The sequence below is a fragment of the Fukomys damarensis genome, unplaced genomic scaffold, assembly GCF_012274545.1.
Source record: "Fukomys damarensis isolate Sample0158 unplaced genomic scaffold, DMR_v1.0_HiC HiC_scaffold_10, whole genome shotgun sequence".
In the NCBI taxonomy this organism is placed as follows: domain Eukaryota; kingdom Metazoa; phylum Chordata; class Mammalia; order Rodentia; family Bathyergidae; genus Fukomys; species Fukomys damarensis.
The window spans coordinates 13725828-13738762 of NW_022900922.1; the positions used below are offsets into that span (position 1 = coordinate 13725828).

The following is a 12935-nucleotide window of genomic DNA, read 5'->3' on the forward strand; positions in this document are numbered from 1 at the left end:
AAAGAGCTTTTTTTTTTTTTTTTTTTTTTTTTTCCTAAAAGCAAACTAGAGACTCACAGAGGCAAAAGGTCTTTCTAAATCAAGCCTGGTGGCACTCACTTGTAATGCCAGCACTCGGAAGGCTGAGGCAGGAGGATCACTAAAAGTTTGAGGCGAGCCCAAGCTACATAGTAAGTTCAAGACCAGCCTGAATTACACAGTGAGACCCTGCCTAAAAACCTCAAAAATTAAATATACAAAAAACAAAAACAAAAACAAAAACAAAAAACAGATCTTTCTATCTCCCTCCTGACTTTCTTGCCTAATGACTACAATGCTTGTTCCTCAGCTCAGAAACCTGGGACCATATGGATCTCCAGACTTTTCCTCTAAATTTACCTTTCCACAGCTTTCTGGACTCCACAGCCTGGGAGTCCTGTCACTTCCCTAAAATGTATTTTCTGCTAAACAGCTTTTTAAGGTGAGTCTCCACGCCACAGCATGGGGTGACATTTCTCCTGAGATATGCACTGCACACTCAGTAAACTTGCTGTCTTTTCTCTTGTTAACTTGTCTGTTCTAGTCGACCCTAGCTACCAACTTATGATGGCTGGGGAAAATTATGTCTTCCTCTCTTTTATTCTAGAGACTCGGATGGGACTTTCTGAAACATTCCACTTGTTTTGGGACCTACAGTGGCTACAGAAGCTGGCTCCCATGAAGACATCCTCCTGGGCCTCTTCAGCTGCCATCCTCACTGCCTGTGATGGTCCTTCCTTAACCATGCACATGGCTGGCTTATTACCAACTGTACATCTTGATGCAAATGTCATCTACTTGGAGAAGAACATGTAGATTACCTCATGTGAAATACCTACACTTTCCTCAATGTAAAACTTATACCACCCTTCAGTACTTTATTTTTCCTTAAACACTTATTTTACAAAAAACATATTTTTCATTTGTAATGATTATGATCATTCCTCCCTTCTAGAATGTAGATTCTATGGCAAGAATTTTAGTCTATATTGTTCTGTGATGCTTCTCAACAACTAAAAACACCTGGGACACAGCCGTGCCAAAGGGTACTTTGTGCAAGTAAAAAGGAGTAAACAAAAATGAGACAACAGATAAATCAGTTTTATTTGGCAAAAGCAAATCTCATCACTGTGTTGATAAAAGACAAAAATATTGGTTTTGATATGGACTCATTAACATGTTATTCCTGGACCTATGTAAAGTATCCCAACATCAAACAAAAACAGTTGTGATATCCTTCTGGCTTTAACCTTTTGTTTTTATTTAACCATTCGAGTATGACAAGCTACAAAAATCTGATGGCTTTGGGGATGGCCTCTATATTTCCTTTGGATGAAGATGATGTCTGATACTTATTCCTGTATTTCATGCTGAGCTGGGAACTCAAAATTTACATGTACACTAAATATGGCTTTTATTTTACAATAAAAAATCATTCTTTCCTGAGCCGTGTTGAGATAAATATGCTCTTAGGGATACTACTATCCAAGCAGGTAATCATACATAAGACATTTCTGTACAAATAATTACTATTTTTTCATTCACAAATTGGTAGTTGCAATTAACAAAATTTGAAAGTAGTTCCTGCAAAGGAAAAAAAATATATATAGGGGTACTTTCCTACATTAGCTATTAGGAGAATTCCACCTTGAAGAATTGGCCTAAATAATGGGTAGACTGCAGCAGAGAATTACTTATATTTCAACATTCTTTTTTCTTTTGCCAAGGAGTGGGAGCTTTATGTACCAGTCAGGGCTACAACACATGAACTGAGCTGTAGAGAGAAGCAATTATTTCTTTAACAAAGTGTTCTTTCTGGACAAGGTGATGGCTTCGTGTCCTTATCCCTCAGCAGGACACACTGGCAAACTGAGCAACTCAAACAGGCACCTGCCTGCTCCCAAGAGGTGATCCTGGCTTCCTTCCACTCTTTACTGTGGCTCTGAGGAGGCGTAGCACATAGTCCTGTGACAGACAGATGTCCCCCTTGGAAGCACCTCCTAGAGCTGAGTCACTGTGTGCAGTGACCCTTAGAGACAGCGTTCTCAAGCTTGCAGTTTCTATTCACACTCTGCCATGTATCAGCTGGCTTCTTGCCACTCTAACAAATACCTGAAATCGACTTATGGAGAAGACAGGTTTACTGTGGCTCACAGTTTTAGACGTGTCAGTCCCTGGTCAGTTGGCTCTGTTGCAGCACAGCATGGTGAGATGGTGGGGCAAAGCACCTCACAGCTGGGAAACAAAAGAGGGGAAGAGACCCAGCAGGAGCCCAGTATCCTGTCCAAGGCACTCTGCCAGCAACCTGAAGACCTCCCACTAGGCCCATGGCCTCCCAACAGCACTATGTTGGGAACCAAGCCTTCAGCGAACCAATCTTAGCGGATGTTCCAGATTTAACCAGGGCAGCGATCAAGTTGTGCTGACTCAAAGAGTGCTCATCCTGCTGGAGCTTACGGGTTTCAGCTCTGATACTGCTGCTTCCAACTACTTCACATTAAATAAAACTTTCGTCTTTTCTCACCTCATTTCACATGTGTCAAGCAGGGATAATGCAGGTCTGACCTGCTAACCCTGTTAGCAATACATGGGAACCGAAAAGCCACACCCAAATGGAAACATTCTTGCAGCATTTATTTCCTCTAGTTCCCTTGTCTTAGTACCATCTTTACCAAGCACCTGTCTTGGCTATACCTTGCACCCAGTTAATAATGAATGACTAGAGAGACCGATTGATTGCTTTTCTGTGGATCCAGCAGTATGCTAACTGCCCGCTCCTTACACTAAAGGCTAGAATGGTTCTCCTGGCTTAATCAGGACCAAGGCGCAGCATTTTCTTCTTAAATCATGTTTATTCCCCATCACCACCTCTAAAATCTCTAGCCCCAAATGAAAAAAAAAAACAATGTCAAATTTTACTCTATTTGTTTACTTCGTGGCTTTTTGGAAGCAGGGTCTCACTGTGTACTTCAGGCTGGCCTTGAACTTACTATGTAACCCAGGCTGTCCTCAAACTCATGGCCACCCTCCTGCCTCAGCCTCTAAGTGCTTGAATTAAAGGAGTGCCCCAACAAACCTGGGTCATGTGAAATTTTATTTATTTATTTATTTTTTTGGTACCGGGGATCGAACTCGGGTCCTTGTGCTTGCAAAGCAGGCAGCAGAGCCACTGAGCTAAATCCCCAGCCCTCATGTGAAATTTTAGACACCAGAAACTACCAAAATTTGTCTCCTCTGATTGTGTCTAAATATTAAGTAAGCTTAATGAACAATATATACGTAAACTATTTTTTCAGGTTATTAGTTAAGATTTTAGTTACACTAGTACCACAATTTTACTTTTCAACAGAGAACAGGACTACAGATTCTATCTTACAAAACTGGTACTTCAAGGAGTATAATAAAATCCAATATTCTTTGATTCAAAACTATTTCTTGAGCCCCTAAGAAAAGCAGGCATTTTTATTGGGCTATGAACATTTCCCAGTGATGTTACATTAATCAGGTTTATATGGATGTACCAACCTACATGGAAAGGCCCTGGGGACAAACTTGGGATCATAATGCCATGGACCGTCTTCCACAAATGCTAATGTGTACTTATATTTTTACATACTCTATTTCATTCCTGTCAGGAGGCACATGGCAAGCCAGCTTCCTAGGGGACTGGGCTCCTAAGCATCACAGAGGACCCAGTACTGCCTGTGACCTCATTTCCACCTTTTCCCCAGGACCTCACTGCTGTTTTTGGAGATTCACTCACCTGCCATCAATGCAAACTAAATGGAAATGTCAGACAGGCTCACACCCAAGTTCACAGAGCCTGGCCCATCTTTGAAAGGCCTCAGAGGAGGCCCCAGCAGACAGCCCCAGGCAGCCCCAATACTTGAGACTCCGGGGACAACTTCGGCCCATCTCTGAAGATGGAGCCAAGCTTTCCCAGTGAAGGTCTTTAAAAGAAACAATGGTTTAAGCCATGAACTGTGAACAAACCTAGCAAGGACGAAAATCTGGAGGGTGAAAAAAGCAAAAGTTGTGGTCTGGGCTCCTGAAAAGAAGCACAAAGCCCATCATAATCCCTAAGAATGACTGAGGCCTGCAAGGCCGGTGATAGCAGAAGCTCCCACAGACCTGATTGACAAGGTTCTACCCAGGAGTCACGGCTCCTGCTACCACAGGTGGGTGCTAAATGCACGCTTTTCTGGCCTCACCCTCCGTGCCTGGCACTGCAGCCCAGTGACAGCTGCGGGCTCTGAAGCCAACCTCTCACTGTTTGCAGAAACCTCATCTCCCTCTGGATGTCTGTACTGGGCAGACATCTCTGTCCTTAACAGCTGTCTTCCCTTGGGCCGCAACACCCAACTGCACCGTGCTGTTTCATTAACCTCAATCCACCATCTCCACGAGGCTCCTCGGTCACTTCTGCCCATGTCACCACCCCCGCAGGTCCTGCTGGTGTTGCCAGGGATCCCCCCTCCCACTCATTTGTGAGGTTTCTCACCTTTATCTGCAGCTCTCTGAGAGTATCATTTTTTCTGAGTCTCTCCAGCTGCCTTTAGGCTTTCTGATCACCCTTGTGTGGCTCCGTCTCATGCACCCCTTCACATGGGTAAGAGAACAGGCACAGTAGACATAGTCTAAAGAGCAGGGTTCTCAGAATGTAGGGGCTGGAGCCGATCTACTTTGGCCACTGCTTGCTCTAGATGAAGCCATGACAGAAGTTTACAAGGAACTGCCTGAAGAGAACAGAGGCCCCGATCTTCAGCTCAGTGCTGGCTCAAGGGCTATGGCAGTATTTACTTAGTCTATGTAAAGTCATTATTATGGTTTAGGTCTAGAATGTCCCCCAGTAGCCTCACGAGTTCAGAAGTGGGCTTTCAGAAGGTGATTAGATCATGGCGGTGATATACTCATCAATGGATCCACTGATGAGTTGCTAGCTAGATACAGTTACCTTGGGCCAGATGGGAGAAGTAGGTCACTAGGGCTGTGCCTTTGGCGGGTGCATCTCCCTCCCTGGCTACTCCCCTCTCTCCCCGCTTCCCGGATGTCACGTGATGAGCAGCTTTCCTCCCCCACGCTCTTCCACCATGATTTCCCTGCCTTGGAGCCAGCCAACCAAGGACTGACTGTCCTGAACCATAAGTCAAATTAAACTACTCCTTCTTTAAGTTGTGGGCATCAGATATTTTGTTCCAGCAACAGAAAAGTGACTAACGACACTTATTCAGCACAGTCGAGCAGAAATATTTTCCCTAGAAATAAAACTCATGAACCTCACTTTGCATGACTTCATCCTAGACTGTTTATTATACATATTTTTGCATTACACAATGATTACATTCATCGCGAGCAGCTGGTTACACATAAGTACCATGTCTTACTTCTCTCTACTTCCCCTTCCCTTTCAGACTGACCTCACTCACGACAGTGTTACTTAACACCACCCTTCTCCGGCTGAATGACAGCAGGGAAGGAGCTCTGTGTGAGGGGCTACTGCCCTTGTCTGGGGACAGCAGAGGCAGCAGAAGAGATGCAGACACAGACATGTGCCCTAGCACCACTGGTCTAGGTGACCCAGCCTGGCACAGCGAACGAAGGAGGAAGTCTCGGTGGGTGAGGTGAGTCCAGATGTGTCCTCTTAGCCTCTATCAGGTCCCTTCTACAAGCGACAGGAGTCTGGCTGGAGAACCAACATGGGATTAGGTCTCCTTCTGACCTGAAATTTGCTTTCTTCTCTTCCTCTTTTTTTGTTTTGAAAAATTTTTTTCTTTTAAATTTTCTTCCCATCTTTCCTGCTCTGCTCTCCAAGCATCAGTTCCTTTGTGGAGGTGGGTGACAGATCACGCACTCACACAGCACCACCTCGCCAGCACAGCCCATAGCAAGGCACATCTGCTGGAACCGCAACAGGCTGTCTTCTGGGCTGGTGAGTGTCAGGCCTGGTGGGTGGTGAGGAGACTCCTCCGCCTGCTCAGATTCCCACATGAGCCCCCTACTCTGCCCTGCTACAGAGACAGCCTCCCTGGCTTCTTTAATTAACTCAATCCACCTAACCACAGGCTTTAAATAATTGAGTGCCTTGGTAACCAGTGTTCAAGCACTTGAAGAACTGCAGTTGCAAGTTACATTCTAGCCTTTTCATTCTAATTCAAAACATTCCACGCTCCCTCTTATAGCTCACAAGCTGAGGCTAAGTCAAAATCCTGTATCTGAGAAAAGAGGAGACTCGGGTCATCAGGGATGGGAGGGATCTGAATTTACATGAAGGGGATTGTTTCGAACTATCAAGCAGCAAATTGAAAAGCACAAGGGAAAGGTGAACGTCCACAGGCAATTTTCTGAAAGTCACAAGATGATTCCCATCTATTACAATCTTTAAGAACTGTAAATGTCTTCATTTGAAGCTGATACACTTTGAATGTCTGGATCTCCTACAGAAAAAAATATTTTCTAACTGTCTTTGTAAAAATAGAAACCACACTCCATGCTAACTTTATTAATGTTATTCCTCAAAAATGTGCTGAAGATACTTCTAAATATCCTACAGTTAAATTTGTAAAATATGAAACAAATACTTCCGCTCTTTTTTTATCTGTTTTCCCAAGTCTTATGTCATATGCAATTAGAAATAACACTATGGTCTAGCTGTTCTGTCTTAGCACGAAACTTGAAATATTTAAAACTCTATTAAACATATTCATCAAATGGCACTCGGCCCCAAGTACTTATAACCTCCTGCAGACTACACTGCAGACCAAACAGTGAAACCAGGCCCTACATTGACCTCAACAGGCTTCCACAAAGTAAGTAGAGTGCAGCCGGTGGCACTGATTAGAATAAGTGGATAAGCTTGGGTCCAGAGCCCACCGAAGCATTAACAGAGCACTGAAACAGTTGGAGCCTCCAATCCTTATCGCACTGTGCATTGGGACCCTCAGAAACCATCACTGTGTTTTGTTTTTCTCTCCTCTGAATCTACACACCACCATGTCATTAACCTTCAGTACCTGGCCCTGGGAACCTTGCAGTGAAAGCCCTTCCTGACACTAAGGACTACAGAGCCTTCAAGGGCAGGCTTTTTTGCACAAGCAAGTCAACCTCCCTTGGAACAGCCAGCTAATGCAGAAAGGGAATGAGCAGACAGCAACAAATTAAAAATCACTGCTGATGTCTAACATAAGTCAATTACTCTCATCCATATGACAACTCAGCTAATTTTGCAAATTAAAAAATGAATTATGAACATCACTAGAAAATAAAAGACAATTTTGTTGGTCTGACTCAGGATCAGGAAGCAAATCAGAGAGTCCTCTCTGGAACACAAGCTCCACACCTCAGGATGGCCTCTTCACCTGCCTTCCTTCTAACCTCAGGTCAGGGCCACAGTCTTGAAAGTGCTGCTGACAGAGGCCACCAACTCTGAGGACCATGCAAAGACCAAGGGTCTACCCAGAACAAAGAAAGAAAGAACTAAAGTGGCCGGGGAATTAGCTCAGTGGTTCTATTGTCTTCCTCGCAAGTGCAAGGTCCTGAGTTCAATCCCAGGCAAGGAAGGAAGGAAGGAAGGAAGGAAGGAAGGAAGGAAGGAAGGAAGGAAGGAAGGAAGGGGAGGGGAACAGAAGGGAAGGGAAAGGAAGGGGAGGGTGCGCCAGACTGGGTCCAAGAGAGGGAAGCTTCATGAGAGCCAAGAAAACACCTCAAAAGCTGCAAGTTTCCTAACGAAGAGGCGACCTTTACCTCTTTATTTCAGAATAGGCAGTGTGAGTATAGCACAGCTCAGGGAGAAGTTCAGCATGTTGGTACTTCACAGATTTGGCTCTAACTGGCACCATTCACTCTAACTGGAGAATAAAATCCAGCATAGTGTGTGGTAAAGACAGCCCTCAGTGTAGATGGCGCATCTGTCCCTGCCCAGTCTTGCAGTAAGTCAGGCCCTTTGGAAATGCCCAAGCTTAGACTTTCTATGGTTCACCCACACACATCAGAACAGCAGAAGTGGTTCCACCACCACAGGCACAAGGACCCGAGTTTGATCATCCATACACCCCCCCACCAAAAAAAAGAAAAGAAAAGAAAAGCAGAGACATCGGATGATTTGCCCCTCAGAGTTCTCATTAGGTTCATGGCACAAGGGAAGATTCTGTCCTCAAGTACAGTTACAGTTATACCATAAAAAAAAGACAGTCTGTTTCCAATATTGCCATCAATAATAACAACAATATTCTGGTATTATAAAACAGCAAGAGAGAACAGCAAGTGTTTGTAAAGGTGGTGGTTGGGGGGGAACCTCACACATGCAAACACTAAATCTCTGTTCTCCTTACCTATGACTGGGTGCAAATGCTTCTATAATCAATTTCTCTGCCATTTCAAAGTATTTTTCTTTTTTTTTTTTTTTTTTTTTTTTGGTCCCGGAGTTTGAACTCGGGTCCTTGCGCTTGCGCAGCAGGTGGCAGCACCACTGAGCTAAATCCCTGGGGCCTCCAAAGTATTGTTCTTAATGCCTCAAGGATATCAACAATTATTGGGTTCTGTCCTACTCAGATACACTGTATAAGACAGTTTGCTGCAACCATAATACTAAAAATTTCTGTTTCTTTTTTTCTTCTTTTTTTTTTGGTACCAGGGATCGAAGTCAGGTTCTTGCCCTCAGGCAGCGGAACCACTGAGCTAAATCCCTGGCCTAAAAATTTCTGTTTCTTGTGCTCCACTGTCTGCCTTCTTTTCCCAACCCCCCCACACGTTACTGGGTATCCCTTGCTTCCTTTGCTAGGCCTGCCATAACTAAATACCACAAACCAGGTAACTTAAAACAACAGAAATTTGTTTCCTCACAGTTCTAGAGGCTGGAGGTCTAAGATCAAGGTGTTCACAGTGTAGTTTCTTCTGAGGCCTCTCTCTAACCTGAAAGCCACTTTTGTGTGAGGTTTGGGATGATCCTGGGGATTGGAGCCAGGGCCTTCACACTGAGCTGCATCTCCAGCCCTTTGAGACACATTCTGTCTAAGTTGCCCAGATGGGACTTAAATTTGCAATCCTTTTGCCTCGGCCTTCCAAAAGAATCTCTTTAAAGTCTGCTTCTCTGAAGAGTCACAGCCTGACGTACCAAGAGTAGGATTTCAATGAGGACTTTTAAGAGCTACAATTCAGGTTATCACAACCTTCTACACTCAGGTGCTCCATAAAGCTCAGGCTCTTAGATCAGGTGCACTGGGGTCAGATCAAGGCCATGTCATCTCTAGCTCTGTGACTTAAGCAGAGAGGTCTACAACCATACCGCCCTGAATGCACCCGATCTCATCTGACAGATCAGACGAGCAGAGAAGCCACCCAGCCTGGATCTATTTCTGCCTGTGAGGCAAACATGGCAGTGGCTGCACCTCATCAGCTGCTTTCCAGGTCCCAAGTTCAATCCCTAGTACCAAAAAGAGAAAAACAAAACAAAAAAAGCACGCAGGATACATGCTTGTAGCTATCATTTTAGTGCACACCTGTAATCCTAGCACTCTGGGAGACTGAGGCAGGAGGATTACAAATTCAAGCCTAGCCTGAGCCATTTGGCAACTTAGCAAGATACTGTCTCAAAATAAAACATAAAAAAGGGCTGGGGAGTTCATTCAATGGTTGGCTCTGCACCTGCCTCATAAGTGGAAGGTCCTGAGTTTGATTCCCGGTACCAAAGGTGGTGGGGGACTGAGGATGGGGCTCAGTGTGAAGGCCTTGGTTGGGGAAAAGCCACAGTGTGAAACTTACAGGTGAACTACTGTGTTCTTCTTTTACTGCTGTACCCCCTTTCCCTCTGAAAAGCACATGTGTCAACTCTCTTCTCCATTCTCACATGATTCTCATGAGAGGGACCCTATGTCTTTCTTGATTAAGGGCAGTAGAGCTCAGATAGGCTACCCCAAAATATGGCACCATGACATTTAAGAAAACAGAAACAGAAAAGCCTTTCTTATCCCCTCCTCCCTCACTGCTTTTCCCTGAAACAGGCCATACAATATTTTCTGACCTTTCAAGGAACCCACCTTACCCCCAGAGGAAGGGAATGTCCTTATCCATTGCTGAAGGCTCCTGTGTCACATAAAACATCTTAAATAAATGTGTCAGCTTTTCTCCTGTCAACCTGTCTTTTATTACTGATGTCTCCGTCATAAGCCTCGATATGGGAGAAGCAAAAAAAGAAAAACAGAAAACGCTACTATCTTCTAAAAATGGAAGTAAAGAGATACCCAACTGTTTGTTAGAAAAAATGTAGAGTCTTTGGTAAATAGAAAACGAAGAGAACGTTCTTGCATTGGGCCAACCTAAGGCTTCTTCCAAAAAGACCATGAAGACTACACAGTTCCTTCCAGGAACAGAAGCTTGGGCTTTTTAGGGTAAGAAGATTCCTACACCAATGCACTCACAAACCTATATTATAGCAACAACTGTCAAGAACAGCATCTTTGTGATGCCCATCATTAGTGTTCCAGACGAGCCAGAGTGACTGCACAGATTAACTGGCTGCCAATTAACTCAGTGACTGCAACCAACAACATGGCTAGGAAAGTTAAAAAGGACACATGACTAATATCTACCTGAAAGAGGAGCCACTACAATTACAGCTGTCCAATATTCATCCAGAAAATATTTTCCTAAGAATGAACTATTCCAGCTTGAATCTAAACACTGTCTGCACTTCTGCCACAGATCAGTTTTGAAGCCAGGAGGGATGTCAAATACACCCAATAATGGCTCAGTGCAAAACCAACAGAGGAGTGCCTTTGACTCAGAACGGTTTTATTCATAACAGGAGTTCATTGATCTGCTAGTTTTACAAACCAAGAAGCACCTTTTCATTAGGCTTATCCCTAAGTGCCCCTTGCACTGATTTCCTAAATGAACCCTTGTTTTGCATGAATCCAGACTTTCTTAGGAACTACAATGCAATCTGCATACCAATAATAAAATGTCTATTCCCTTCCCCCTTTTTAAAAGGAAATGCAATTTCCCCCTAATGGGGGAAGCTCAAATCTTGGATACACTAACTTGACATTTAATTAAGTACATGTGATATTTAGAGGACCCCCCCCCCGAAAAAGCAAACATGTTCTTTTCTTTGTAAGGCTGTTCTCATTCCTGATTTAACTTCTAAGTCCCACTAGTGAGCACGATCATCATTCCCCTAAATGCTCACCCAACCCTGTAACCCAGCTGTAGCCCAGCGGAAATACTTCTGTGAAGAGTGAATGATTCTCGGTTTAACACAAACATACTCCGAAGAGAAAAGCAAGATGACTGCTGGCTGATCTGAAGAACAGAGCCAGAGGAAGACAATGGAGGCAGCACCTGCTGAAATAAAAACTAGAGTAGTGATACCAGAGGAGCAGACATTCTCTGGAAAGTGCGACAACAGGTTTGTCTTGTTTAGGCCTACATTTAACACAGTCTTTTAAATATCAAAGCACAAGCCAGAATTCTACTGTTTCAGGATAAACTTACATTAGTTTAGCAATTCACCCCAACCTTCTATGTGATCTGTTATTACTCATTATGGAATAATTGCCAGAGCAATCAACTCCACATAGCTCCAGATTATGAGCAAACAAAGTCTGGGAGGTGCAGAGGGTGTGGGGAAGAAGAAAGGAGGCACACAGGTGAGGTTGATTCACCTATGTTTGGTGAGGGAGACGGTTACAAAGTGTTCCTGGCAGGGAAGTCACATGGCCCAGATTTCCAGACTTCACTGGTAACTAGGAAGTGTGTGACCTTGTGCAAGGCAGAATGGATTGTTTCAAAGACTGGGGTATCCTGGATAAAAGGAATGGACTGTGTTGAACATCCTTTGAGATTCTGTCCAGTGTCTAAACACCTGTTAATACCTCTACCTAAGCCTGTGCACCTAAATTAGACACGGCTGGGGAAATTCGGCCTTCTTTGAGTTAATCCACCGCGGTGCTGGGGCACCGGGGCTTGGATCTGGTTTCTTTGCACCTCCGGAAGCCGCTCTGTTTCGGAGCGTCCTGGGGAGGTGACTCTCCGGAATAGACCGCTAGCCGTGCATACCTAAAGTTGAAATACAGCAACCGCTGGATCAAGGTGCCCCATTCTGACCGAGAGTAGGCATTTGGATGCTGCCCCAACCCCACCCCCACCACCAAATGTGAAAAGGAATCCGTTTATTCTGCTGGTTGATGTCAATGAGTGCCCCCAAACCGCCTCGAAGGTGAAAAAAGGAACTGAAATAACTATGCAGCCCCGAAGACACAGTCCGGAAGGTGACCATGAAAGGGTCATTACTGGATTCTGCGGCTTCGCCCTCTAGGCTGGGGTCAGGAGGAAAGGGAGCGCACCTGGCGCCCTGGGCAGTTCCATCAACCCGCGGCCGGCCAGAATGCTAGATTCCCTGGGCGGCCTGGCTTACGGTGTCCGGAAAAAAGAACCAGCAGGCGAAGTCTACGCGGCCACTCGAGCCCGCTTCCCAAGGGCTGCGGGCGGTGACACCCAAGTCGCGCCCCGTGGTCACCCGCCGGCTTCCGGCTCCCCGGAGGGGCGGGGGGAGGGGTGGGCGCCGCGGCGGGCGGGGGCTGGGACGGGAGTGGGGGGGCCGCGGTACCTGTGGTGGACAGCACGGTGCTGGCGAAGAAGAGCGCCGAGGTGAAGTCCCAGTTCCAGTTGCCCGAGGCGTTGCTGAGCACCGACACGCCGTAGTTGCTGGCCTCCAGCACCCGGCCCAGGAACTGCTCCAGCTGCGGCTCGGACAGGCACTCGTGCTCCTCCAGGAAGCGCCGCTTCAGCTTGCGCAGCTCCTGGCGCAGCAGGTCCTCGTAGGGCAGCTCCACGGAGGAGAAGACCACGGCGCCGAAGACCAGGTAGAGCAGGTAGCCGAGCACCAGCAGGCCGAAGCACCAGGCCGAGCGGTGCCGCTCCAC

At 45.6% G+C, this 12935-nt stretch overlaps 1 protein-coding gene across 1 annotated transcript in view; it reads right to left on the bottom strand.

Annotated features, from left to right (window-relative positions):
• Kcnk1 (potassium two pore domain channel subfamily K member 1) overlaps positions 1-12935 on the bottom strand; it is a 39296-nt gene that overhangs the window by 23646 nt on the left and 2715 nt on the right. The window contains exon 2 of the mRNA XM_010622010.2: positions 12620-12929. Within this exon, the coding sequence (XP_010620312.1) occupies positions 12620-12929 (310 nt within the window). The remainder of the gene's footprint in view (positions 1-12619; positions 12930-12935) is intronic.